The sequence below is a fragment of the Leucoraja erinacea genome, chromosome 4, assembly GCF_028641065.1.
Source record: "Leucoraja erinacea ecotype New England chromosome 4, Leri_hhj_1, whole genome shotgun sequence".
NCBI classification, from domain to species: domain Eukaryota; kingdom Metazoa; phylum Chordata; class Chondrichthyes; order Rajiformes; family Rajidae; genus Leucoraja; species Leucoraja erinaceus.
In genome coordinates, this window is record NC_073380.1 from 52931008 (window position 1) to 52958906 (window position 27899).

A 27899-nucleotide genomic window follows, 5' to 3' on the forward strand; every position below is an offset into this window, starting at 1 on the left:
GTGGAGGCCAAATCACTGGATGTATTTAAAATAGAGTTAGATAGAGCTCTAGGGGCTAGTGGAATCAAGGGATATGGGGAGCAGGCAGGCACGGGTTATTGATTAGGGATGATCACAATGAATGGCGGCGCTGGCTTGATGGGCCGAATGGCCTCCTCCTGCATCTATTTTTTATGTTTCTATGAATAATTAGGTTTCAAGATAACAGTAAAACAGATATTATCAGATGGTTATCAAACATAACAGCAGGATCTTGATCAGCTGGGCAAGTGGGCTGTGGAATGGCAAATAGGAGTTTAATTCAGGTAAGCGTGAGATGTAGCATTTGGGCATGTCAATGCAATGGTAGGTCCTTCACAATAAACGGTCTGGAAATTGTTGTTGAGTGAGGGATCTAGGTGTATAAGTGCATGGTTCCCTGAAAGCGGAATCACATGGTGGTGAAGAAGGTTACCACCTCCTTCATTCAAGGTGGAATTTACACTATCACCATGTCAAGGTGGGTTTCCTCCGAGTGGTCCGGTTTTCTCCCACATCAGAAAGATATGTTGGTTTGTAGGTAAATTGGCCTCTGTAAATTGCCCTAGTCTACTGTAGGGAGTGGATGAGAAAGTGGAATAACATATAACTAGTGTGAGTGAGCTCAGTGGGTCAAAGGGCCTGTTTCCATGCTGTATCTCTAAACTAAAGTAAACTCTGTGGATTAGGCAGCATCTGTATAAGACTCCCATCCCAAAACATTGTCTGTCCATTTCCCTTCACAATCCTGCCTGATCTGCTGAGTTCCTCCAGCACTTTTCCTTTGAATTTACTACTATACTTTTGATTACATTGCATACTTTGTTTTTTGCACAATAATGGTTATCTAGTATAACTAAATATTTATCATATTATTGATTAATGTATATATTTATGTGCCATAATGTTAAATTATCTGCAAAACTGCAGAGTAAGAATTTCATTGTTCTGTTGTCAGTACACGACAATTAAACACTCTTTACTCCCACGAGGAGGCGCTGACCAGGAAGTCACATTGTTAGGTAGTACAGCCAGCAACTGCAGATTTTAGTTAACAAAAAAAATACAAAGATCTGGAGTAACTCTTTAGTTTATTTGTCACATGTACCGAAGTACAGTGAAAATCTTTTGTTGTGTGCTATCCAACTCAGCGGGTCAGACAGCATCTCTGGAGAACATGGATAGGTGATGCTTTGGGTTGGGGCCCTCCTTCGGACATTGTAGGGCAAGGAGAAAAAACACGGAAGGGAGGTGAGGGCAAGACAAAGCATTGCAAGTAATAGGTGAACACAGATGTGGGGGGGGTTTTGATAGACAGATGGTTGGACAAAGGCCAGGGATGAAAAGACAGGTGTGAAACAAAAGGATTGAAAAGTTCTGGATTGAGAGGCAAGAGGAAGGATTGTAGGTAAAGATGTAAGAGAGAAATAGGTGTAAATCAGGCGGGGCAGGGGAGTGGGAAGAATGGGGCGTATGTGGGTGAAAGAGGAACGTGGGTTGGGAGGTGCCTAAAATTGGAAGAATTCAATGGTTATCCCATTAGGTTGTAAACTACCCAAGGTGTTGTTCCTCCAGTTTGCGTGTGGCCTCACTCTAGCAATGGAGGCGGCCCAGGCCAGAAAAGTCAGTGTGGGAATGGGAAGGGGAGTTGGGTTAGCGTAGACCTTGGCGGACTGAATGTCGCCATTCCATGTTCTCCAGCAATGCGGCCTGTCCCGCTGAGTTACTCCAGCATTTTGTGTCTTTCTTCGCTAAATCTGAGGTGGGCCACCCTGTTGGTCACGTGCCCCAGAGTGACGTCGACAATCCCGCTGTTACAGCGGGCAGAAAAACGCCGGCGCCGCGCATGCGCGACGTGGCGCTGTGAGGCAGGTGGAAGTGGCGGAGCGTCGAGCGCCGCCGGGACCCAGTCCCTTCTCCTTCTCCTCCTCCTCCTCCTCCTCAGCCCTACATGGTAAGAAGAAGGAGCGTTGAGTACCTCGGTCCGTGCGACGTGTCATTTACCGGCAACGCCTGGTGGATTGTTGACCTGAGGGCGTCGAGACCCCGGTTTCGGGGCTGCCGCGGTGCCGGCGGCGGGTAGGGAGCAACGGCTCCGTCGCCATCTTGGAGGCGGTGTACGCATGCGCGCGGCGGGTGGAGCGGCTGTGCGCGGGAGAGGGCAGACGACACGTGACGCACGCGGGCCCCGCGTGACCCATCCGTTCGGCCCCTCGCCACCGTTCCCTCCCAATGCTGACCCCGTGACCCTCCACACAGGCAAAGCTCTCTGCACCGCGTCCGCCTTCAGCTGAGGGAGGCAAATCAATAGGGATATTCTGCCCCCACCACCACCACCACAAGTATTTTAACTGGCCTTTGTTGGCCTAGAATCTTTCAGCTGATAACTTTCCATCGTTTCTTTAAAATTATTTTAGTATCTGGGTGCTATATATAGGTGACCAGATCTAGGCGACCAGTGGACCGAGGCAATCAGTATCTAGGCGCCTATTTCGCAGCACATTTGCACTCAGCCCACCAAGATCTCCCGGTTACTAACCATTTTAACTTCCTTTCCCATTCCTACATTGGCCTTTCTGGCCCCGGCCTCATCCATTCAGAGCGAGGCCACACGCAAACTGGAAGAACAGCATCTCATATTCCACTTGGGAAGCTTACAACCCAACAGTATGAACATTGGTAGACACAAAAAGCTGGAGTAACTCAGCAGGACACGCAGTATCACTGGAGAGAAGGAATGGGTAACGTTTCGGGTCCAGACCCTTATGAACATTGAATTCCCCCACATCCTCCCTTTAGCTATCTCCCCTCTATCTTTTCCCAATACTTATCTCTTTCCTTAATTTGCTTTTCTCTACAATCCATTTGACAATTCGACCCAAAATATGAATGGTTTTTATCTCCATTCATGCTGAACCATCTGCTGAGTATTTTAAGCATTCTGTGTAGGAACGAACTGCAGATACTGGTTTATACCGAATTGTAGACCATTTGCAGATACTGGTTAACACAGAATTGGGAGTAGGGGATAGAGTCTTTGCAGGAGGCAGGATGGTAAGAAGTCCATCACTTGTGATGGAGAAGGTGAGATCAAGAAACGGAAGGGAAATGTCGGAGATGGTCCAAGTAAAAGAGTGCAGGATAGAAATTAGTAATGAAGTCCATGAGTTCTGCAAGGGTGCAGCAGGTAACCCCGATGCAGTTATCAATGTCGTGGAGATAGAGCTCAAGGATAGGTCCAGTGTTCGATGTGCCCTATAAAGAGGCAGGTATAGCTGGAGCCCATTCCAACGCCTTGGATTTGGAGGAAGTGGGAGAAGTCGAAGGAGAAGTTGTTAAGAGTAAGGGCCAGCTCCACTAGGCGGTGTTAGTAGAGGGAAATTGGCTTCCGTCTACGCATCATCTGCGCCCAAGATGTGTTGCATAGCAGGAGATCCGACATGTCCTCATACTTTCCATAGAAATATAGAAACTGCTGCTGCGGGTCTGTGGACGACGGCGCCGGGAGCCCACGGCTCCCTGGAGGGAGACCGCTTCTCAGGGCTCCTGCAACGGCGACTTCTCCCGCCCGAGTTGCGGGGTCGAAGAGCTCCTGGAGCGGGGCCTAACATCACTGCCCCGCGCGGCTGGAATGGCCGCGGGACTTTGCGAGCGCACACCGGGGGCTCTAACACCAAGACCCGGTGTGCGACCTCGCACCACCCGGCGTGGCTTCAATGGCCGCGGGACAATCGCCATCGCCAGCCGGGGGCTATGACTTTGACTCTGACATCGGGGGGGGGGAGAGTGCAGTGGAGAGATAAGTTTATTTGGCCTTCCATCACAGCTATGTGATGGATGTTTATGTTAAATGTAATTATGTTGTGTCTGGGGTCTATTTGTGTGTAATGTATGGCTGCAGAAACGGCATTTCGTTTGAACCTCCAGGGGTCCAAATGACAATTAAATTGACTCTTGACTCTCTTGACTCTTGACATAGAAAATAGGTGCAGGAGTAGGCCATTCGGCCCTTCGAGCCTGCACCGCCATTCAATATGGTCATGGCTGATCATCCAACTCAGTATCCTGTACCTGCCTTCTCTCCATACCCCCTGATCTCTTTAGCCACAAGGGCCACATCTAACTCCCTCTTAAATATAGCCAATGAACTGGCCTCAACTACCTTCTGTGGCAGAGAATTCCAGAGATTCACCACTCTTTGTGTAAAAATTTTTTTCCTCATCTCGGTCCTAAAAGATTTCCCCCTTATCCTTAAACTGTGACCCCTTGTTCTGGACTTCCCCAACATCGGGAACAATCTTCCTGCATCTAGCCTGTCCAACCCCTTAAGAATTTTGTATATTTCTATGATCCCCCCTCAATGTTCTAAATTCTAGCGAGTACAAACCGAGTCTATCCAGTCTTTCTTCATATGAAAGTCCTGACATCCCAGGAATCAGTCTGGTGAACCTTCACTGTACTCCCTCTATGGCAAGAATGTCTTTCCTCAGATTAGGAGACCAAAACTGTACGCAATACTCCAGGTGTGGTCTCACCAAGACCCTGTACAACTGCAGTAGAACCTCCCTGCTCCTATACTCAAATCCTTTTGCTATGAATGCTAACATACCATTTGCCTTCTTCACTGCCTGCTGCACCTGCATGCCTACTTTTAATGACTGGTGTACCTTGACCCCCAGGTCTCGTTGCATCTCCCCCTTTCCTAATCGGCCACCATTCAGATAATAGTCTACTTTCCTGTTTTTGCCACCAAAGTGGATAACCTCACATTTATCCACATTATACTGCATCTGCCATGCATTTGCCCACTCACCCAGCCTATCCAAGTCACCTTGCAGCCTCCTAGCATCCTCCACACAGCTAACACTGCCCCCTAGCTTCATGTCATCCGTAAACTTGGAGATGTTGCATTCAATTCCCTCGTCCAAATCATTAATATATATCGTAAATAGCTGGGGTCCCAGCACTGAGCCTTGCGGTACCCCACTAGTCACTGCCTGCCATAGTGAAAAGGACCCGTTAACTCCTACTCTTTGCTTCCTGCCTGCCAGCCAGTTCTCTATCCACATCAATACTGAACCCCCAATACCGTGTGCTTTAAGTTTGTGTACTAATCTCTTATGTGGAACCTTGTCGTAAGCCTTCTGAAAGTCCAGATATAACACATCCACTGGTTCTCCCTTATCCACTCTACTAGTTACATCCTCGAAAAATTCTATAAGATTTGTCAGACATGATTTACCTTTCATAAATCCATGCTGACATTGCCCAATGATTTCACCACTTTCCAAATGTGCTGCTGTCCCATCTTTAATAACTGATTCTAGCAGTTTCCCCACTACCGACGTTAGACTAACTGGTTTGTAATTCCCCGTTTTCTCTCTCCCTCCCTTTTTAAAAAGTGGGGTTACATTAGCTACCCTCCAATCCTCAGGAACTACTCCAGAATATAAAGAGTTTTGAAAAATTATCACTAATGCATCCACTATTTCTGGGGCACAGTGGGAAACTTTTGATTCTGCTGTGTGGGGATGTTTTATATTAAACTCTATCGTGTGTTGTGTTCTTTATTTTATTGTATGGCTACATGGTGATCACATTTCACTGTGCCAACTGGCACATGTGACAAATAAATATATCTTGTATCTTGAAAAACCGCTCCCTCCCCAGGTACAGGTGCACAACCTTTTATCCGAAAGCCTTGGGACCAGACACTTGTCGGATTTCGGACATTTTCGGATTTCCGAATGGAAGATTTTTAGCGTAGATTAGGTAGGTAGCGCGGGCGGCTTGAAAAGTCTGGAGCAGCTGCCTCCTCCCCGGAGACCGGGAGAATCATTGCATAAATGTTAGTCAGTTAGTTTGGAGGGATTTTATGTGGTGGTGGTGGTGGAGTAGGGGTGAAGGGGGAAACTTTAATTCTTAGTCCCCTACCTGGTCGGCGACACCCAACCTCGCGGAGCTGGGGGCTCCGTCCGGCCGCGGGCGGCGCCGGTTGGAGCTCCGACTCCGGCAACTCTACCCCTGGCTGCGCGGCTCCAAATCCAGCGACGCTCCGCGAACGTTGGGAGTCGGCGGCCCCAGCGCCCTGGAGCTTGCCGCACGGCGACCCGGTAAGGCATTGCCCGCTCCCCGCTGGTATCCCAGCGCTGCGACGCCGCCGACTCCCGACATTCGCGGAGCTGGGGCGTCCGGCCGCGGGCGGCGCTGGATTTGGAGCGCCTCGCAGCCAGGGGTAGAGTTGCCGGGGGTCGGAGCTACAACCGGCGCCGCCCGCAGCCCCAGCTGGGAGTTGGCGGCCACAGCGCTGCGGAGCTTACTGCACGGCGACCCGGTAAGGCATTGACCGCTCCCCGTCTCTCCGACCAGGTAGGGGACTAAGAATTAAAGTTTACCCCTTCACCCCCCCCTTCACATAAAAGCCCTCCAAACTAACTGACTAACATTTAAGCAATGATTTACAGATGTTTAAGCGTCTCCCGGTCTTGGGGAGGAGGCAGCCGCTACAGTAGTACAGACCTGGGTTGACCGTGGGTCGTTTCAGGTCAAGTTTGGCGCCAAACGCGAGCTTTGGTGCGCAGACGACATCTGGAAAAAATGGCCGGTTTTCGGAGTTTTTCGGTTTCCGGAACACCGGATAAAAGGTTGTGCACCTGTACCTTCCACTGCAACCGCAAGAGATGCAACACCTGTTAGTTCTTTCAGGTGAGACAGAGGTTCACATGCATCTCCTCCAACCTCATCTACTGTATCCGCTGTTCCAGTTGTGGACTCGTATATGTATCGGCGAGACCAGCGCAGGCTCGGCAATCGTTGCGCTGCACACCTCCGCCTAGACCTACATTTTTTTCCCGTTGTTAAACACTAAGTCCCCTTCCCATACCCGCACTGACCTTTCTGTCCTGGGTCTCTTCCACTGTCAGAGTGAGGCCCAACGCAAATTGGAGTAACGGCACCTCATATTTTGCTTGGGTAGCTTACAACCCAGCAGTATGAATATTGATTTCTCCAACTGGTTCTCCCAGTTCTCCGAATGGTTTCACTGTCCTCCTGATTACATTTTAGATTGTGTGACTGTTTGTCATCTTCCCCTTAGCTAACAATGATCGATATGACATTTTCCTTGAGCTTTGTCCCCTTTGATCTGTGTTTTTCACACCTTACCCTTCCATAACTCTCTCCCTCTCCCCATACTCTCAGTTTGAAGAAGGATCTCGAATCGAAAATCACCCATTCCTTCTCTCCAGAGATGCTGCCTGGCCCGCTGAGTTATTCCTGCATTTTGTGTTTATCTTAAGTATTCTGTGTTTTATTTCACCATTGGATCAGTATGATTTATTGTTTATATTCACTATTTTCCAGCATTACATTAGGATGGCAATTGTGTCAACCCGTCTGCATTAATGCAGTTGTTTAAATGACGACTAAGGTATGTGGAATATATTATTTGTTTGTTTTATCTTGCACCATATCTTGTGTGTTTGAGAACAATGCAGTAAAGCAACTATGTAGTAAACTATGCAGTTTTTGTACTTTTAATTCAGAACCACTGAACAGATCCCTGAAAGAATGGCCTGCAATAAAGCTATAATTCCTTACGGCTTCAAGACTGTCGTGAAAACACTTGGGAAACTTGTTCTGTTAAAACAACCTGCAGATATACACCAATTTGCCTCCATCTATTTCAAAGAATTAATAGAGTTCAGAGCTGGTTTGTATTCGATTCCTTGTATGTTTCTTTATTGCACTACTATTGTCTATTCATTTGTATGTACTGATTTTTTTTGTTGTTATGAGTTTTACAGAGTAATATGTTTATGTGTCTGTGTGCTGCTGCAAGTAAGAATTTCATTGTTCCATTTTGGGACATATGACAATAAAATATTCTTGATTCTTAGAGTATTTTTTCAAAGATACATATTTTTGAAAAATCCTAATCTGTCTGGGAAAGCTTTAATGTCTTTCTTTCCTTGAGACATTCAATATTTCATTTCTTTTTGCTAATCAACAACATTTTCTATTTTTCATTCGCAGTTAATCCATCCCTTGATTTAAGACAACTGGTAAATTTATTCTATGTAAAGAAGGGTAAGAGAGTCAAATTTGCACCATTTGGTAAACCGTTTTGATTGAACTATTTCAAGGCTAACAATTGGAATACTGTGTTCAGTTTTGGTCACCTTGTTGTTGGGAAGATGCCATTAAACTGAAAAGGGAGCAGAGAAGATTTACGGGGATATTGCCAGGATTTGAGGGCCTGAGCTACAGAGAGAAGTTGGGCAAGCTAGGGCTTTATTCCTGGGAGCAAAGGAAGCTGAGGGATGGTCTTATAGAGGTGTATACAATCATGAGGGCTTTATATTTATATAAGGTGAAAGTAATCTTTTACCCAGAGTAGGGAAATCTAGAACTAGAAGTCTAAGGTTTGAGATGACAGGGAAAAGATTTAATAGGAACCAGAGGGGCATCTTTTTCACACAGGTGGAACGAGTTGTCTGAGGTAGTTGAAGCCAGTACAATAACAACATTTAAAATACATTCAGACAGGTACATAGACTGGAAATGTTTAGAGGAATATGGGCAAATAGGACTAGCTGAGATGGGGTAGCTTGGTTGCATGGGACAGGTTGGGCCGAAGGTCCTGTTTCCATGCTGTATGATAATAAATAAAAAGATGGGATGTACTTGGAGCAGACAAATTATTTTCCTCAGTTGTTTGAAACAACATTATTATTGTATAAAGTGCAATTTAGTGGTCACCTAATAAATACTAGATTAATAATATTAAAAACGAAATGTTTTCATTAGTGCAATATCACATTTTTCTCGAGGAAAAGCTGTATACAATAAATCACAATCTTACAGCATGTAGTACGTAAATTTTGCTCGATATTTCGCATTAACCAACCTAATCTCCTGGTGGCTCAGCACTTCAACTCCCCCTCCCATTACGAATCCGACCTTTCTGTCCTGGGCCACAACCATGGCCAGAGTGAGTCCCACCGCAAATTGGAGGAGTAGCACCTCATATTTTGCTTGGGTAGTTTACACCCAAATGGTACGAACATTGACTTCTCCAATTTCAGGTAGTTCTTGCTTTCTCCCTCCTTCCCCTCCCCTTCCCAGCTCTCCCACAGCCCATTGTCTCCGCTCTACCTTTCTTCTTCCCAACCCCTCCACCCCCACATATCTGAAGAAGGGTCTCGACCCGAAACGTCACATTCCTTCGCTCCATAGATGCTGCCTCACCCGCTGAGTTTCTCCAGGAATTTTATCTACCTTCGATTTTTCCAGCATCTGCAATTCTTTCTTAAACATTGCTCTATTTTTTTCATTCGTATTCCCACATTCTCTGGCAGGTAATAGGTTTTATCACCTAGAATCAACCTGTTATCTGCCAGGAGCTGGTTGGAAGACCCAGTTTGAAGAGGGGTTTTGACCCAAAACATCACCTATCCATGTTCTCCAGAGATGGTGCCTGACCTGTTCAGTTACTCCAGCACTTTGTGTTCTTTTGTGTATTACCTGCCGGGCTTTATCCTACCGCTCCTCTTTTCCAGCTTTCTTTCTACCCCCACTACAATCAGTCTGAAGAAAGGACCCAAACCAAAATTTCACCGATCCGTTTCTCCGCAGATGAGTTACTGCAGCACTTTGTGTCTTTTTTCTATGTATCATTGGTTCAGAATTCAGGCTTTTGGCCCGTTGGTGCCTGGGACAGCACAGTGACGCAGCGATAGAGTTGTTCCCTTACAGCGCCAGTGACCCGTGTTTGATCCTGACTACGGGTGCTGTCTATGTGGAGTTTGCACGTTCTCCTTGTGACCATGTGAGTTTTCTACGGGTGCTCCGGTTTCCTCCGACATTCCAAAGACGTGCAGTTATGTAGGTTAATTGGCTTCGTGAAAATTGTAAGTTCTACCTAGTGTGTACGATAGTGCTACTGTGCGGGGTGGTCACTGGTCGGCATGGACCCTGTGGACCATAGGGCCTGTTTCCATACTTTATCTCTAAACTAAACAAACTTGAGACCCATGCTTCCGTACTTTGTAGATATTACAGGAAAGGTACTTGGTTTCTAAAATTTCGTTTATTATTATGTGGGTTAAACCAAAACTACTCTTGATATTTGATTGTTTTTTTTTTCAACCAGTAGTGATAACTGAAGGTCCGGAGAACAAGACGGCATCTGAGCCAGAATCTGCTGACCAACATAACCAAGATGTATCTCTTCCATGCAATATGTTTGCACCCATCGACCAGAAAGATTGCTCCCCTATTATGTGCCCCACCTTAGAAGATAAGCCTGTTCTGCATGAGGATTCAATGCAGAGGAGATCAGTGACACATTCAAGCATTAATAAATCTAATGCGGTGTTCACGAAGGAACTTGCTGAAAGGGCAGCAGAGGATAAACCTTGCTTTGTATATCTTTACACGAGTTCCGTGAACCAGGATAAATCTGCGTTTGCTTACATTTGTCCAGATGCTTCTTTGGTTGAACAAGATAATAGATTAAGGAACGTTAAGCAGGAACCAGCTCACCTTGACGTTACAGTGCCAAACGTGACCAATAGAGGCGCCCGCTCTAACTGCAGGCATTCGTCCAATGAATTCAGTAGCATTCCAATTTTGACTCGGATACAACAAGCCCAAGTTTATAAAAGCACAAACAGGCAAGTGCCTGTTCACAAGAGTGGAACGATGACTCGCAGATCAGAATCTTTTCCGGATACTTGTTTGCTTCACCGTGTGCTTTCATCTGATGTGGCAGTGATCCAGAACCCAATCCATATGATTCACAAAGCAGTTCCCATTCATTCCGAGGCAGTTTCAGCCTACGCGGAGCATATTCCCATTCTGTCCACTGACCCGTCGGCGCTGGATAGCTCCAAACAACATTTGCTTCCGCTGGAAGGCGATTCGTGTGCCACAGAGGTTGCGTCGGACGATAAGGAATTTGGTGAGAAGAACCTGCTGCCTCAAATTATTGATGCCACACCAGGAGACCACGGAGAGCATCTGGAGAAGTGTACTTCTCATGAATGCCTCTCGCTTCCTGAAGGTGGAAAAATAACAGGGGAAATACCTGTGGGGTCACCTGAAAACGTGCAGAACACTGAGGAAACAAATGTGAATGATACACATCCACATAGGATGGAATATGTGAAAGAAACTGGTAAGATTTTATTGATTCATGTCTGTGATAAAAACCTTTGAGCTTGAAATTAATACAGCTTCTATTTAACATAGTTGATCATCAACTTCAGATTTTACAGCAAAAGTAAACAGATTGCTGGAGGAACTCAGAGGGTCAGGCAGCATCTGTGGAGGGAAATGGTCAGTTGACGTTTTGTGTCAAGACTTTTCCTATGGAGTAGAAGGGTCTCAACCCAAAACATTGACTGCATTTCCGTCCACAGATGCTGCCTGACTGCATCTGCAGTTTCACAGGATTTTTATATATATTGTCATAAAGTAAAATAAAACTTGTACTCCTTTGTCTTACGTTATACCCTTTACCTTGAATCTGTTACGCTGTGGACAGCTATATTGTAATCATGTATAGTACTTCTGTTGACTGGTTAGCACGCAACAAAAAAAGCTTAACACTCCATCGTTGCATGTGACAAAAAACTAAACTATAGTTAAATTAAAATAGTAAAAAATAGAACAATACCATTGCATTGTCATGTAGAAATGTATATTAGTCTTAAAATATTTTAGTGGCTGGTATGGTAGTTGATTCATCCTGTGGCATTCATGTAGATCAATAGATGTCCAGTGGTGAATTGAAGTAAATCACAAATAGGGATAATTGCCCACTCCAGTCCTGAGCTGACACTTCTCTGCAACAGCTGAGTTTAGTTCAGAAATACAGCGAGAAAACAGTCTGTATGTCCCACCAAGTGCACTCCGACTATCAATCACCCATTCACATTAGTTCTATGTTATCCCACTTTTTAATCCGACACACTAGGGGCAATTCTCAGAACCCCCAATCCTACAAACCTGCACGCATATGAAATGTGGGAGTAAACTGGAGATAACCAGAAGAAAACCCACCCGGTTACAGGGTGAACGTACAAGCACCACACTGACAGCACCTATAGTCAGGGTCTCTGGCACTGTTAGGCTGCAACTCTATCACTGCGCCACTGTGCCGCCCATTACTGAGCGTTTGGTGTGCTTTCAGAGAGGTTCACTTGAATGAGGCATTAAACAAGTTCCCATCTGCTCTGATCATTCTGACCCAAAATCTCTGTCTATTCACTTCAAATATGCTTCCTGATTTGCTTAACTAATCAGTATTTAGACCAGTATTCCCCCCCCCCCCCCCCCCCCCCTGATTTCCAATTGCTGGCTCAACATCAACTGTCTTGTCTTCTCCACTGCCCTTACCCACTCCAATCTCACCCCCTCTGAGAGCTAAGAAGCAGTCTGATGAAGTCCCAAACTGAAATATCACCTATCCATGTACTCCAGAAATAGAACAGTAAAGCATAAGAACAGCCCCACACAATGTCTGTGCCAAACAAGATGCCAAGACCATCTCTTTACCTGCACATAATCCATATCCCTCCATCTTTTGCTTATCCATGTGCCAATCCAAAGGTTTCTCTGTGCCACTATCATATGTTTCTCCACCACCACCATTTGAGCATATACATGGACATGAAAGGTTTAGAAGGATATGGGCCAAATGCAGGCAAGTTGGGCTATCCTAGCTAGGGCATCCTGGTTGGCAAGGACAAATTGGGCCGAAGGGCATGTTTTGGTGCTATATGACTCTATAACTGTATCTGGTTCTTTGTGAATATTTCCTATGCAGATGTTTGGGTGCCACAATTCCTATATTATCAATGATTACCATTCAGAAATTCTTGACTGGTTGAAAGATGCGTTGGGACAACCCAAAGACATACAGACCACTAGTTCTGAACTTCAACATTATATCTTTGCACTAAATGTTGAACCCTTTACCTTTAATTGTGCACTGTGGACGGCTTGATTGTTTCATGTATACAGGTGCACAACCTTTTATCCGAAAGCCTTGGGACCAGGCACTTTTCGTAATTCAGAATTTTTCGGCTTTCGGAATGGAAGATTTTTAGCGTAGATTTTAACGGCTGGCTCAGTGGTAGAGTGCTCGGCTCGTATCCGCAAGGTCGCGAGTTTGCGCCTCGATCCCGGCAGTTACTCGATCGCGAGTTTGAGTCTTCAATGTAGATTTTTCTTGCAGAATAGGAGAGAATAGGGAGGGTTAGGCTGGGATCATTCTCTGCGAGATGATCTTAGTGTGGGAGACAAGTATAGGAGAGGTGTACTGACTGTGTGGGCAGAACTTTGGAAGTGATTGCCCACCATTCTCAAAAGCCGCTGTGTCTCCCTGTCCCTCCAACTCCAGAGGAATCCGCTCCCCGATGGGCCGCTACGGCGACAAGTGGCAGTTCACCCACAGCCCGAGCTGCGCCCCCTCATCCGCAACCCGGGTTCCTCTGGAGTTGGAGCGGGGCTGGGCTAGAGTTGTTGCTGGCTGTGAGTCTCTGGGATCTCCATGCTTGCAGTGGGCCTGGGGGTCGGTGTCCCGATGAGGGGGCGCAGCTCGGGCTGTGGGCGAACTGCCACTTGTCGCTGTAGCGGCCCATCGGGGAGCGGCTTCTGGTGGTCCTGACGTCTCTCAGCTCCTGTCCAGGGGGGTGGCCGGAGACGTCAGGACCAACAGGAACCCGCTCCCCGATGCGCCGCTACAGCGACAAGTGGCAGTTCGCCCACAGCCCGAGCTGCGCCCCCTCATCCGCAACCTGGGTTCCTCTGGAGTTGGAGCGGGGCTGGGCTAGAGTTGCTGCTGGCTGTGAGTCTCTGGGATCTCCGTGTTTGCAGTCGGTGTCCCGTTGGTCCTGACGTCTCCGGTCACCCCCTGGAATGGAGCTGAGACTGGGAACTGTACCGCCCTTGCCCCCTCCCTCTGCAACTGCAAACAACCCCACAGTTCCCAGTCTCAGCTCCTGTACAGGGGGGTGGCCGGAGACGTCACAGCCCGAGCCATCAGCTTCTGTCCCTACGGGGACAGCGGAGAGCGTGTTCCTCTGGAATTGGAACGGGGCTGGGCTGCTGCCGGCTGTGGGTCTCTGGGTTCTCCGTGCTTGCAGTGGGGCTGGGGGTCGGTGTCCCGTTCATCCTGACGTCTCCGGTGACTGGCACTGGCTCCAACATGAAGACAGTGCAAAGCCCCCGCGCCGGTGCAATGGGCGGGGAGCTGGAGAGGGGAGGGAATGGGGTCACACACATGGCCGGGAAGCAGAGGGGTGTAGGTGGGGTGAAACTGAAGGGAGCGACAATTTGCTGCTGCCTGCCCGCTGTTAAAAAGTTCCCACGCAAGACTCACGATACACTGTGTATCGTGAGTCTACCGTGGGAACATTTTAACAGCGGGCAGGCAGCAGCAGCAGATTGTCAATTATTAACCCTCCCGCGCAATATACCCTCACCTTCTCTTTTATGAATGGGGATTTAGTTCCCCTTTCTTCGAGGACCGACCGGAGGTTCCGCTGTCACCTCTGCGGGCCGCCCTCGGTGAATGTTTTCAAGGACCTTTCTTCAAGGACTGAAAAAATGTCGCTATTCGGAGGTTTTCGTTATTTGGATCTTCGGATAAAAGGTTGTGCACCTGTAGTCCTTTCTTTGACTGGATAGCGTGCAAACAAAAGCTTTGCATTGTATCTTGGTGCACGTGACAACAATAAACTAAACTAAACTTATGTACTTAGGTGGCACTAGAAAACTGTAGGCACTAGAAAACTACGACCTCCACACTCTTGCTCCCTCCCCAGTCCACCTCGCCTTGCCCTCCGAATGACTGCATATGCCCAGAGCTGCCTCTGACGTTTGTAATGACTAATCCAGCAAGAACTCCTGTAATGAAGGGTAGACAACATGAGAAATAAGGACAGGGATGTTCTGTAGCCCATCAGGCCGGCTGAGCCATTCATTAACATCATTATCACCCTTTAACGGCCGGCCTTAACTCCCGCTTCCTACCTACATCCCATAACCCTTGATTTCCCTGTAGTTCAATTAACTAGCCCTCTCGCCTTAATTTAGGTCAGATATAATTTATTGCAGTACAATAATAAAGAACACACAACCACAATAAAACTGTAACACAAACATCCACCACAGCATTCATCACTGTGGTGGAAGGCACAAAATTTGGCCAGTCCTCCTCCATTTCCCCCCCCGTGGACAGGACCAGAGTCCAGAGTCAGTCCAGGATCGGCTCTTCCTCACCGGAGACCGTGGCTTTAAGATGGTGTAGGCTGATCGGTCGAGAATTAAAGACTCCGCCGCAGCCAGAAGCACCGTAGACTGCAGGGCCGGCGGTCGAAGCTCCCCTCCAGGGGTGGTGGTGAGTTCATGCCGGACCCGCGGTAGAAGTTGGCCGCGGCCATGTGGCATTCATAAACATAGATAGGAATAAGAAATACGTGCACTTACTGTGCCAAACAGGTCACTGGTGGACACCACGCAACAACCGTTACACAAAATGTATTTGTGTATTAGACAATAGGTGCAGGAGTAGGCCATTCAATGTGATCATGGCTGATCATCCACAATCAGTACCCCATTCTTGCCTTCTCTCCATATCCCTTAACTCTGCTATCCCTAAGAGCTATATCTAACTCTCTATTGAAAGCACCCAAAGAACCAGCCTCCTCCACCCTCTGAAGCAGAGAATTCCACGCACTCACAACTGTGCGAAAAAGTTTTTCCTCATCTCCGTTCTGGTTTACCACTTATTCTTAAACTATAGCCCCGGGTTCTGGACTCCCCCAACATTGGGAACATGTTTCCTGCCTCTAGCGTGTCCAAACCCTTAATAATCTTATATGTTTCAATAAGATCCCATCTCATCCTTCTAAATTTCAGAGTATATAAGCCCAGCCGCTCCAATCTATCAACATATGATAGTCCCGCCATCCCAGGAATTAACTTTGTCAACCTACGCTGCACTCCCTCAATAGCAAGAATGTCCTTCCTCAAGTTTGGAGACCAAAACTGCACACAATACTCCAGGTGTGATCCCACTAGGGCCCTGTACAACTGCAGGAGGACCTCTTTAAACTATAATCAACTCCTCTTGTTATGAAGGCCAACATGCCATTCGCTTTCTTTATTGCCTGCTGCACCTGCATGCTTACTTTTAGTGACTGATGAACAAGGATCCCCAGATCCCGTTGTACTTCCCCTTTTCCCAACTTGACACCATTTAGAGAATAATCTGCCTTCCTGTTTTTGCCACCAAAGTGGATAACCTCACATTTATCCACATTAAACTGCATCTGCCATGCCTCTGCCCACTCACCCAAGTTGTCCAAGTCACCCTGCATCCTCATAGCATCCTCCTCACAGTTCACACTGCCACCCAGCTTTGTGTCATCTGCTAATTTGCTAATGTTACCATGGCCGTCCGAAGGGGGGGTGCGTTGGGTGCGACCGCACCCCCCCTTTCCCCCCCCACAGTAAGAAAAAAATTACATAATTATTATTTGTATTTGATCGGGGGGGAAAAAAATTAGCATTTCCACTTTGGAAACTGCCAGTTCTCCGTTCTCCCGTTGCCGGGCGGAAGTGGCTGAATCTGAACCCAGCGGCTGTAACCCCAACACCAGGCGCTGCTGTGGCGGGGCCCGCTCCCCTCGCCTCTCCCCGCCGCCGGGGCCCAAGCCATCTCCCGCCCACGCCACCCTCGCTCACCCCCACTGGGCCCACGCCACCCCTGCTCACCCCCACTGGGCCCACGCCACCCCCGCTGGACCAATGCCACCCCCACTGGGCCCACGCCACCCCCACTGGGAGGAGATTGATAGATTCTTGATTGATACAGGTGTCGGAGGTAATCGGGAGAAGGCAGGAGAATGGGTTTGAGAGGGAAAGATCTCCCAACTTCTATACTCAATACTCTGACTGATGAAGGCCAAAGTGCCAAAATACTTTTTGACCACCTGATATACCTGCGACACGACCTTCAAGGAACCATGCAACCATCAACCATTCCTCTGCCCACCTGGCTAATTGATCCAGATCCTGCTGCAATCTTTCACAACCATCTTCACTATCTGCAAAACCACTCACTTCTGTATCATCAGCAAACTTGCTAATCTTGCCCTGTTCTGTGACGTTTCAGAGTGCTGGAGTAACTCAGCGGGTCAGGCTGAGTATAGAAGTTGGGAGGTCATGTTGCAGTTGCATAAGAAGTTGGTGAGGCTGCATTCAGAGTATTGTATTCAGTTCTGGACACCATGTTATAGGAAAGATGTCATCAAACTGGAAAGGGTACAGTGAAGATTTACGAGGATGTTGCCAGCACTAGAGGGCCAGAGCTATAGGGAGAGGTTGAGTAGGCTGGGACTCTATTTCATGGAGCACAGGAGGATGAGGGATGATCTAATAGAGGTGTATAAATCATGATTTGAATAGATATGGTTGAGTCTTTTGCCCAGAGTAAGTGAATCGAGGAGCAGAGGACATAAGTTTAAGGTGAAGGGCAAAAGATTTAATAGGAATCTGTGGGGTATGTTTTGCACATAAACGGTGGTAGGTGTATGGAACAAGCTGCCAGAGGAGGTAATTGAGGTAGGGACTATCACAACATTTAAGAAACTGTTAGACAGGTACATGGATAGGACAGGTTCGGAGGGATATGGATCAAACGTGGACAGGTGGGACTAGTGCAGATGGGACATGCTGGGCCAAAGGGCCTGTTTCCACACTGTATCACTCTATGCCTCTATCTTTCCCTCTCAAACCCATTCTCCTGCCTTCTTCCCATTACCTCCAACACCCATATCAATCAAGAATCTATCAATCTCCTGAAAAATGTCCATTGACTTGACCTCCACAGCTGTCTGTGGCAATGAATTCCACAGTTCACCACCCTCTGACTTAAGAAATTTCTGCCCATCTCCTTTCTAATGACCAGTTCTCACGGTGGGACCTGACGCAAGATGTCACCAGAGTGAAGTGGTCGTGGTCCAGCACGAGTTCCGCATGATATAAGGGGGGTAGATAAAGAGTTCCCACGGTACTCGGCAATTCTGTCATTTGTGCGAGTGACTTGTCCGTCTCCCGATCTTTCCCGTTAATCGTGAATGACCATCGTGGACTGTAGTGTAGTTAATCACGTGGCACAAATGATGTCACTTTTTTTCACACACTATATAAATATAAAAAAGGTGGTCTCAATATCGCCAATGGACCGCGCAGTATTTCTTTCGATAACATAACACAATAACAAACACTGAAGGAAACAATAAGTTCCATGTTTTATTAGCATTGCTGTGCTCCTGTCAGAAAATGCAAAAAAACGATTACTTTTATACTTGAAATACGTTCATTCAAATATTGATCGTTGGGTGCTACAATTTACATTATATTAAATCAATTGCTTCATTTGTAAATGTAATTTTAGTACTTTTCTAGAAGACATGGCAATAGTATTAATGCAGTACAGTGCAAATAGATGCAAGGAAGGCATTCAAACATAGAAGCACATTATACATTTATTCACATAACAAGGTATCTCCAAGCCCATCGAGTCATGTAAGACAGTCTGCGACCTGCAACATGATAAATATGTGGTGATATCAAAACAAATTGTTTGATGCACATGCGATCCATAAATAAACTTGCAATTTGCCCCTCCATAATATTAGATCTCCGCAGAATGCTGCAGGATGCAATCATGTATTCCGTTCGCCGAGGGTTAAATGAAGAATAACCCAGATTGACAAAATACTGCAGTGTGTTGGTGCAGGAAAATAACATAGTCAGCAAATAAAAAAAGAAGCCAGCGTCTTTCCCTTGGGCAAGACTTATGCAGCAAGCCTTGGCACTATTTTAAATAGACTCAGCAACAAACTTTTATCATATCACTGTTTCATGAGATTAAACTGAAACTGCTTGCAAACAGTGGGTTGTATTGGAATGATCTATATACTGGAACATATACTCAATGTACAGATGAAAAAGTTGTATGAGGCGAGATATTTAACAGTTAAAGAATATAAAGGTGGCATTGATAATACCCTTGATCCAGAAATCCCTGCAGGTATCTGTCGAAGCTTCAATGAGATGCCTGCTTTCAACCCTATGTGTTTCATATGGTTATTGACAGAAGAATCCTATAACAAAATGTCATTGAAAAATAGATACAAAATGCTGGAGTCACACAGCGGGACAGGCAGCATCTCTGGGGAAGGATTGGGTGATGTTTCGGGTCAAGACCCCTCTTCAGTATTCAGTTTAAGACCATTGAGAAAATTTTCGGTCTAGACCCTGGGTCGCGAGCCGAAACATCACCCATTCCTTCTCTCCAGAGATGCTGCCTGTCCCGCCGAATTACTCCAGCATTTCATGTTTATCTTCGATTTAAACCAGCATCTGCAGTTACTTCCTACACATTTTGTCTTTGAAAAACAATGGTGTGCCTCGTTGGGTCTTGTAAAAGCTTACAAGACCCCCTTATTCCAACTACAACATTTTGCATATGGTTTTAAAAGTTAAAAAACACACAAATCTACATTGGAATTAAGCGTATATATTTAAATCAGTGCGTAGGAAATTACACCCTCACTTATCCATATACAGTACATACTCAAACAGCTTAAAAAAACATTTTTATATTTCACATATGCTGACAGATTTGAGATGAGCTAAGGAAATATGAAAATTACTGAGAGCATACAGCTTCCAAGGGCATCTGCTGCACAAACAAAATAATACATTCAGCCTAATTCTTTCCAGTATATGTCCAATTATACTCTTTAATACAGTTTGCAACTTTCTCTGTTGTAAGTCTCAAAAACAACTGTGAATTTATTCATTTTGCCAGATTCAGGCTTTCTGCTCTTAGATACAGTGAACCAATTCATCTCAGAAACGTTGACTTTTCTGATCAAGAGAGAGTCGCAGTTTTACTCAGTAACTCATAAGTGTATATTGTTATTCCTATGTTGCAACAGAAACATATATAAAGAATGTTACAATGACACAAATATATTGCTAATCCCTATGGTTTCTCTGCCCTGCAGTTTTGTTTTCAGTTTGCTATCCTGAGTTCTTAATCTGTTAATTTATCTGCAATTCTTACTGTGAAAAAGATTCTCAAACAATGACAATTAGGTGGGACGTCCTCGATGGACACATGGTCCATTGGCGATATTGAGACCACCTTTTTTACTCACCTTATGTCCCCTCTGTCAAGCTTCCGGGTTTACCGTTAGCAGGAGTTCCCACGGTACCCGCAAGAGTCATTACGGATATCGCACGGATATCGCACTGGCATCTGCGTTAATACAATGTTGCAACGCTCACCACAAAGTGCTCAAGTCACTCTTGGAGAAATTCAAAAATGTTTGAATTTTCTCCCGATTTTACAAAGTTCCACGACTACCTGCCGTTAGCGCCACGGAGGTCCTCGGTGGTCCATGAATGCCGTACTGTTATCGCAGGAGGTTCCCACGATGTTAAACTCTTGTTAAGTCTTGGGTCAGGCCGCACCGTGAGAAAGCCCTTTAAAGGAATGTCTTTTCATTCTGAGGCCACTGGTCCTAGACTCTTCCACTAGTGGAAACAGCCTCTCCACATCCACTCCATCCAGGTTTTTACCAGGCTGGGACAGACGGCAACAGCTTCACACCATGTCCCAAAGCTTGTGTCCTGTCCTGCATCACCCAAGGCAGCAGAGACGTTATAGGAGAGGGCAACCACCGTAACAAAGTAGCTCACGATGGTTTGGGTAACATTCAGGAATGTCTACACATGTCACATCATGAATATTTCTGAAGAACGGTCTTGACCCGAAATATAATCTATACCTTTTCTCCAGAGATGCTGCCTAACTCACTGAGTTACTGAGTTACTCCAGCACTTTGTGACTATTTTCCCTTCACCCATCTGCCCAAGCCCACTCTCCCCCCTCCTTTCCTATGTTCCTTTCCACCCATAAACCTCTCTCTGCCTTTACATTTCATTCCTCTTTCAAATCTGCTCTATTTATCTACATGCATTTTTTCTTCTTAACTTTTTAGTCATAGAATGATGCAGTGTGGAAACAGGCCCTTCAGCCCAACTTGCCCACACTGAACCAACATGTCCCATCTACACGTCCCACTCACAGGCGTTTGGCCCATATCCATCTAAATCTGTCCTATCCGTGTACGTCCAAATGTCTCTTAAACATTAGGATAGTCCCAGCCTTAACTACCTCCTCTGGCAGCTCGTTACATACACCCAGCACCCTTTGTGTGCAAAAGTCACCTCTCAGATTCCTAATAATTTCTGAAATATTGGTCATAAATTTGGTGCAAAAATGCTCCAAAATAAGGCTCAGAATACATCAAAAAGCATCTAAAAACCCAGAGCTTCCAGCGCCCTTAAGCGGACCCTGACATCGAGGGACTTCACGCTTCGCGCTCGTGATGTGCGCATTATTTCACGTTAAGTTTTTTGTAATCCTGTCATGCCATCCCCCTTTTTGAAAAGCTTCGTACGGCCTGGTTACTTTTAATCCCTTCATCCAAATCATTAATATATATTGTAAATAGCTGCGGTCCCAACCTTGTGGTACCCCACTAGTCACTGCCTGCCATTCAGAAAATAACCCGTTAATTCCTACCCTTTGTTTCCTGTCTGCCAACCAATTTTCTATCCATGTCAGCACCCTACCCCCAATACCATGTGCTCCAATTTTGCCCACTAATCTCCCATGTGGGATCTCATCAAATGTTTTCTGAAAGTCCAGGTACACTACATCCACTGATGCCATTTTCGGAAACTTTCTATCAATACGCTATCTTTATATTTTTTGTTGATACTATGTTATCATGAACCCAATAAAGTGCTTGTCAACTTTTTTGAAGCAATTTGAAATGTAACCCCTTTTACCACATTATTGTGTGCAGTATTGTAAAAAGCACATATGTATAAAAATACCGGCTAGGCTGTTAACAGTCCACAATTGGTACTGTTCTAGTTTACTTTTCAAGTTGAAACAGGGATGCAGCAGGTAGAGCTGCTACCTCAGTGCCAAAGACACTGATTCGATCCTGATCTCAGATGCTGTCTGAATAGTTTGCACATTCTACCTATGAACGTGCTGTGCTCTGGTTTCCTCCCATATTTCAAAAACGGGTTTGTAAGTTAATTCGCCCTCTCTAAATTGCAACAAGTATATATTGATTGGCCGAATGCCCTAATTCTGCTCCTATAATGGATGAAGATGTATTGGCATGAAAGTGAGATAATATAGAACTAGTGTGAATGGGTGATTGAAGGTCGGCGCGGACTCAGTGGGTATGTGTATCTCTAAACCATATGGCTCAGCGATAGGGTTACTGCCTTGCAGCACCGGAGACCCAGGTTCGATCCTGACTATAGGTGCTGTCTGTACAGAGTTTGTACATTCTCCCCGTGACCTGCGTGCGTTTTCTCTGGTTTCCTCCCACACTCCAAAGCCATACAGGTTTTTGCCTTGGTTTAAATGTAAATTGTCCCTAGTGTGTGTAAGATATTGTAAAGGCCCTGTCCCACTTGCGTGTCCTTGGCACGCAAATGACACAACCTCGTCGTCTCGTTGAGGCGCATGGGCATCGTGTGGCCGGTCCCACTGAGAAGCGCGGAGGGGTGTGGAGTTGTTCGCGGGATTTTTTGTTGCGAACAAAATCTTCGAGCACCACCGGCCTATCACGTAACTGACGGCCAAAGTGGGACAGGCCCAAGACCCTGGCGCGACGCAACGTCTCACCTCCAACAGCAGCAGAAGCAGCCAGACGATCGTCGAGCTCGGCCTGGGGCTCAAGGCCGTTGCGGTCTGGATCTGCTCCTACTTCTACTCCCAGAGCGGGGCCAAGAAAATTGGAGATAGACACAAAATGCAGGAGTAACTCAGCGGGACTGGCAGCATCTCTGGAGGGAAGCAATGGGTGACGTTTCGGGTCGAGACCGTTCTTTCAGACTGAAGAAGGTACTCGACCCGAAACATCATCCATTGCTTCTCGTAATTAGCGTGCCCAGGACACGCAAGTGGGACAGGGGCTTAAGTGTGCGGGGATCGCAGGTCGACATGGACCCAGTGGGCCAAAGGGCCTGTTTCCGCGCTGTATCTCTAAACTAGACACACAAAACATTGGCATGACTTTTCCCAAAATTGTATGCATGTCTTTTCTGATCTACATTTTCCCTTTGCAGGAGTTGATGAAACTGTAAATGAAGCACAGGATATGGAATCTATATTGACGCACTCCCAAAGTGATAGAAATTCCGAAAATTATTTTTATCCGCCCCTGACTTACTGTCAGGCAGCAAACCCACTGGATGTACACATGTTGCATTCGGAAACTCAGCAGGAGACACTTAGCATCATGAATGAAGTCTTCCACAAGATGCTGCTCCGACTGGACGATCTAGAACTCCGAGTGCAAGACATGGTGAATCGTCTCGAAGACCTGACTATCACCGTGAACGAAATACATTCTGCTATGAACATCACGGCAACAGGTGACACATTTACTCGTAAGAGTTTTGATCAGCATGAGAGTTATTTCCAAAATTAATTATGAAGCATAGTTCCATGTTCATATCAGTGTCAATCTACTTAAGTCAGAGATCAGGATATGAAAAAAAGTGTGATTTTCTGCAATAAAAATGGCTTTGTAATTCAATTATGCTTTATTGTCCAGTGTACATCAGGTTTATAAGGTAACAGTTAATTCAGCAGATTGAGCCTCAACGCTCTAAAGATTAGATGAATCCTGCTAAACTATATATATTAAAAAATGGCAATGTGAACGTTTGTATACAAGGAGAACGTCGTCTCAGCATTGTTATAGGGAGAGGCTAGAAAGGTTTGGACTTTTTCCTTGGAGTTTAGGGGCAACCTCCTACAAATACATCATACAACGTGTCGATCTTACCCAACACGAAATGTGGCCACTCCACGTTGTCCAGAGATGCTGCCTGACCCCCCCCCCCCCCAAACCTGACTCTATCTACACTTCATGCTGCCTCGGGAAAGCAGCCAACATAACAATCGTTCCCACCCTGGTCATTTCTTCTTCTCTCCGCTCCCATCCAGCAAAATATAAAAATCTTGAAGGCATGCACCACCAGACCCAGGAAAAGCTTCTTCTCTGCTATCAGGCTTCTGAACGGTCCTTCCATAAATAGGCTACTGTCCGATTCACCTCTACCCCATTGCAATCATTGGACTTTGTCTATGGAACTAATGTGCTACAAAATATATTCTGCACTCTGCATCTTTCCCCTTGCTCTGCCCTTCCCCTTGCTCTATTATACAATGTTCAAACTCGAGTACATGAGGGGCATGGATAAAATTAACTCTCTTTCCCCTACCGTGGTGAGTCTAAAACTGGAGGGCATAGGCTTGTTGAGAGTGGAGAGAATTAAGAAGGACCTCAGGAGAGCTTTTTTTCCCACTCGGAGGGTGTCCGTATGTGGAACGAGCTATGGAAGTGGACCATTTACGAATTTCATATGAAAAGGACAGGTTTAAAGTAACATTGGCCAATTGCAGGCAATGGGGCTTGTTTCGTATGTCAACTTGGTCGGCATGGACTAGGTAGGCCGAAGGGCCTGTGATGAAGCCGAATTTTAGTTAAAAATATAAGAAGATATTAAAATAGGTTTCTGGGCTAGCTTACAGCTTATATTTAGTGTCAAATTAGGCTTTCCTCAGGTTGCGCTGTGTGAGATAAAAAATACTATAACATTGTCTCCCAAGTGACAGGCAGAGAAGGAGCTAGAGAGATATCTTTGAAGTAAGATGCCATAAACCAAATGACCAATGTTTATGGGGGAGGAGGCAATAAAGGAAGAGAGACATAACTAGTCACATCTTTGTAAACAAGTGGCCTATGTTTATGAGGGACCAAGTGACAGAGAGGAAGCAGCGAAAAGAGCTAGGGTGATCTCTTTGGAGATAAAATAACCTAAAGCAAATGGCCAATGTTTTTAGTATATCTTGTACCATGTAAACAAAAGGCCTTTGATGTGATGCATTCTGTGGAAACCTTTTCCTGTACCTCTGACCATGACGAATGTCTGTGGAATGTGCTAAGGGGACAAAAAAACCCTATTTAATGCAATGTAATTCTGTTGTTCAGCGAAGAGGACCGAGGACAGTTGAGTGTCTACAGTGGTCACTTAGCTGGAATGCTCGCTCCCTTCCATCGGCCGATGTTAAGTAAAGTTTTGAACTGGTCTACCAAACAGTTTGTGTGGTGTCTGTTTATTAAGAAGCGAACCTGGTTTAGTCGTTAGGAAAAGTAGCTTTTTCACCTGTTTTTGTGCTCTATGGCTCTGTGATGGTGGAGCATTTAAGACCAAGTTGGGGAGGAATTACTTCTTGGGTTGTGACTCTTTGGCATTCTTTGCTCCAGTGGGCTTATTCCTTCCCCACCATCACTATTCCCATCCCTATCCATTTCTCCTCACCCGCACTGTAATTTAAAACCAACTTTATTTTCTCTTTTCCTCAGACAAAGGAACCTGAAAACATCACCTTTGTTTCTTACTCCACAGATGCTGCCTGACCTGCCCGGTGTTTCCTACACTTTGTTTTATTTCAGATTTCCAGCAGCTGCAGTTTTTCAAAAAAAAATTCTCGATTTTGTCCAGAGCTTGTACCTTCTACCTGGGACTTGGGTTTTCTTTGGGTGCTCCAGTTTCCTCCCACACTCAAAAAACATATAGGTGTGTAGGTTAATTGGCTTTGGTAAAATTGTGAATTGTCTCTAGTATGTAGGATAGTGCTAGTGTACACAGTGATCGCTGATTGGCGCAGACTGAAAGACTTGTTTCCGCGCTGTATCTCTATTTTAGACATTTAAATATTCAAGTTTTTTTGTAAAGCCTTTATTTAGCAGCAATAACATTTTAGATACTTGCATTAAATGACAAAACAGTTGTTAAAAATCCAACAGTGTTGCCCTTACATTACTTCTGAAATGTAAACTCTTAACCTAGGAATACGTTACTTTAATTTAATCCAATACTCCGCCAGTGGGAATGGTAAGAACAGACCCAGGAGGTACAGAGATTGATCTCAAGCCAGCTTCACATTGTCCAATGTTGAGAAATGAAAATAGAAAAAATGTCAAGTGACTTAACAATCCAATCAGAAGTTTAATTTAATTCAGTGGCAATGCATCACCTACGTAAAACGTAAAAGTTGAGGGATTGTTCTTTTTAAATTTCAGTTATTTCATATTTTTGTACAAATTGGATGATGTGCACACATGTTGTTGGGGCCAATAATTGTTAGTATTTCACAATCAATTGAATGGATTGATTTAATTAAATATTGATGATCGATTTACAGGGAAGCTGAATTGTAAACCTGCAGAGAATAGAATTCACCATTGTAGAATGGGAGTAGTCTTGTCCAAATTGTTTATGTGTATAAACCGGTCATTATCTCAGACATTGCAGCTTTAATATACGCAACCTCAGTTGTCTTTTTTTTTAAATTTAAGATTTTCGGAACTCAAGCTCTGATGTACTGTACAAATAATTACACAATTCTCTTTACACTTTTTAGCGATACAGCTTATCAAACTGGGGCCGCAAAGCTTCTCACGGCTTTAGAACTCCTGAGTAAAACACCACATGACAAGTCAAATTCAAAAACAAACACATATTAAATAAACAGAAAAGAAAAAAAATAGGAAAATAAATGTTATGATTTACTAACAGGCGGGGAGCACTTTGCACTAAGGTAACTCTAAACATCCACACACACGCACAGTTCTACAGTGAGAGGTCCTTTACAGAGATAGCAATCTGAACACTTATTCATTCTATGTCTGCCGAAGTAGATCAATTAATGGGAGATTGTTGCAGTTACTAATGGAAAATGTACTGTGTACAAAACAGTTTGAAGAGAGAGGGCTGCTTTATCATTACAGTCTTTATCTCTACAACCGATCAGAACAAAAGCAATATTCACTCCACCTTGCATGTTGTTGAAATACTGTAACATTATTAACGTGATTTTAGAATGATTAAGTCAAATGCGAACGACTGGGTAAAAACAGTAAAGTTATCAAACAATAATCTGTCTTAAAGTCCAGAGACCAGTTATGCTCCAAGATCACCTTCCACGAAACCTGCCAGAGGTAGGTTGACACTTTTATGCCTGGGTTTCAATAATTGTGCAAAAGCTGGAGAAACAGCAACAGGTTCTCAGTGAGAGAGTTTTATAGTAAATACTTGGCAGTACTTAATAACTCTCAACGGACATTAGGTACTGGAAGAAATGAAACAAAAGTAGATTTGCATTTGGTTGAGGTTGTACTGTTTTAAAAATATCTGTCCTGAAACTTGCCCACGGTAGTAAGTAGAGAGACGCTGACAGAATCAATCTTCAGTGTTAATAAATGTCACAGCAACGCGAATAATTCCTGTCCCAATACCCTCCAGTGTACAGCCAGTCTGACGCACCTATGTATGGATTGGGCCCTTGATGGAACCACCTATAAAGAAATCGCATTAAAATACGTGAAGGTTCAAAAAGAAAATGCAGCTGAACAAAAGTGGAATAAAAACAGAAACACTCAGGGTCAGGCAGTACATGTGTAAAGAGAAATGGAAATCGGCCCTCTGTAAATTGACCAAGTGTGTAGGCAGTGGATGAGAGAGTGGGATAACAGCACTAGTGTGAACAGGTGATTGATGGTCGGAGTGGACTTGGTAGGCCTGTTTCCATGCTGTAGCTCCAAAACTAAACTTTTTAATAAAGGATTGGATATTGAATTTGGGCTTTATCTCATTTAAGTAAATGTGGCCAATCATTTCTCAAA

General features: G+C 45.2%; 2 protein-coding genes across 3 annotated transcripts in view; one reads left to right on the plus strand and one right to left on the minus strand.

The window, feature by feature from the left end:
- Positions 1–1510: 1510 nt before the first annotated feature.
- On the plus strand, positions 1511–23765 carry LOC129696412 (uncharacterized). Of its 2 annotated transcripts, none has more exons than XM_055634280.1 (6): positions 1511–1972; positions 7381–7447; positions 7563–7729; positions 8053–8106; positions 10172–11197; positions 23269–23765. In XM_055634280.1, the coding sequence occupies exons 3-6, from the start codon at positions 7588–7590 to the stop codon at positions 23631–23633; spliced, it is 1587 nt and encodes a 528-aa protein (XP_055490255.1). In that variant the 5' UTR covers positions 1511–1972; positions 7381–7447; positions 7563–7587; the 3' UTR covers positions 23634–23765. The 2 variants fall into 2 exon arrangements, with proteins under 2 accessions (XP_055490255.1, XP_055490256.1); XM_055634281.1 differs by having other exon boundaries at positions 10175–11197.
- osbpl1a (oxysterol binding protein-like 1A) overlaps positions 23752–27899 on the minus strand; it is a 120741-nt gene continuing 116593 nt past the window's right edge. Inside the window, 1 exon segment of the mRNA XM_055634279.1 lies at positions 23752–27572. Within this exon segment, the coding sequence (XP_055490254.1) occupies positions 27470–27572 (103 nt within the window). The 3' untranslated portion in view covers positions 23752–27469.

Coding starts and splice junctions, on each gene's coding strand:
- LOC129696412 (XM_055634280.1), top strand. CDS start 7,588: ATGGCCTGCAATAAAGCTATAATTCCTTACGGCTTCAAGACTGTCGTG. Junction 8,107..10,171: donor TTTATTCTATGTAAAGAAGG/GTAAGAGAGTCA, acceptor TTTTTCAACCAG/TAGTGATAACTGAAGGTCCG. Junction 11,198..23,268: donor GGAATATGTGAAAGAAACTG/GTAAGATTTTAT, acceptor TTCCCTTTGCAG/GAGTTGATGAAACTGTAAAT.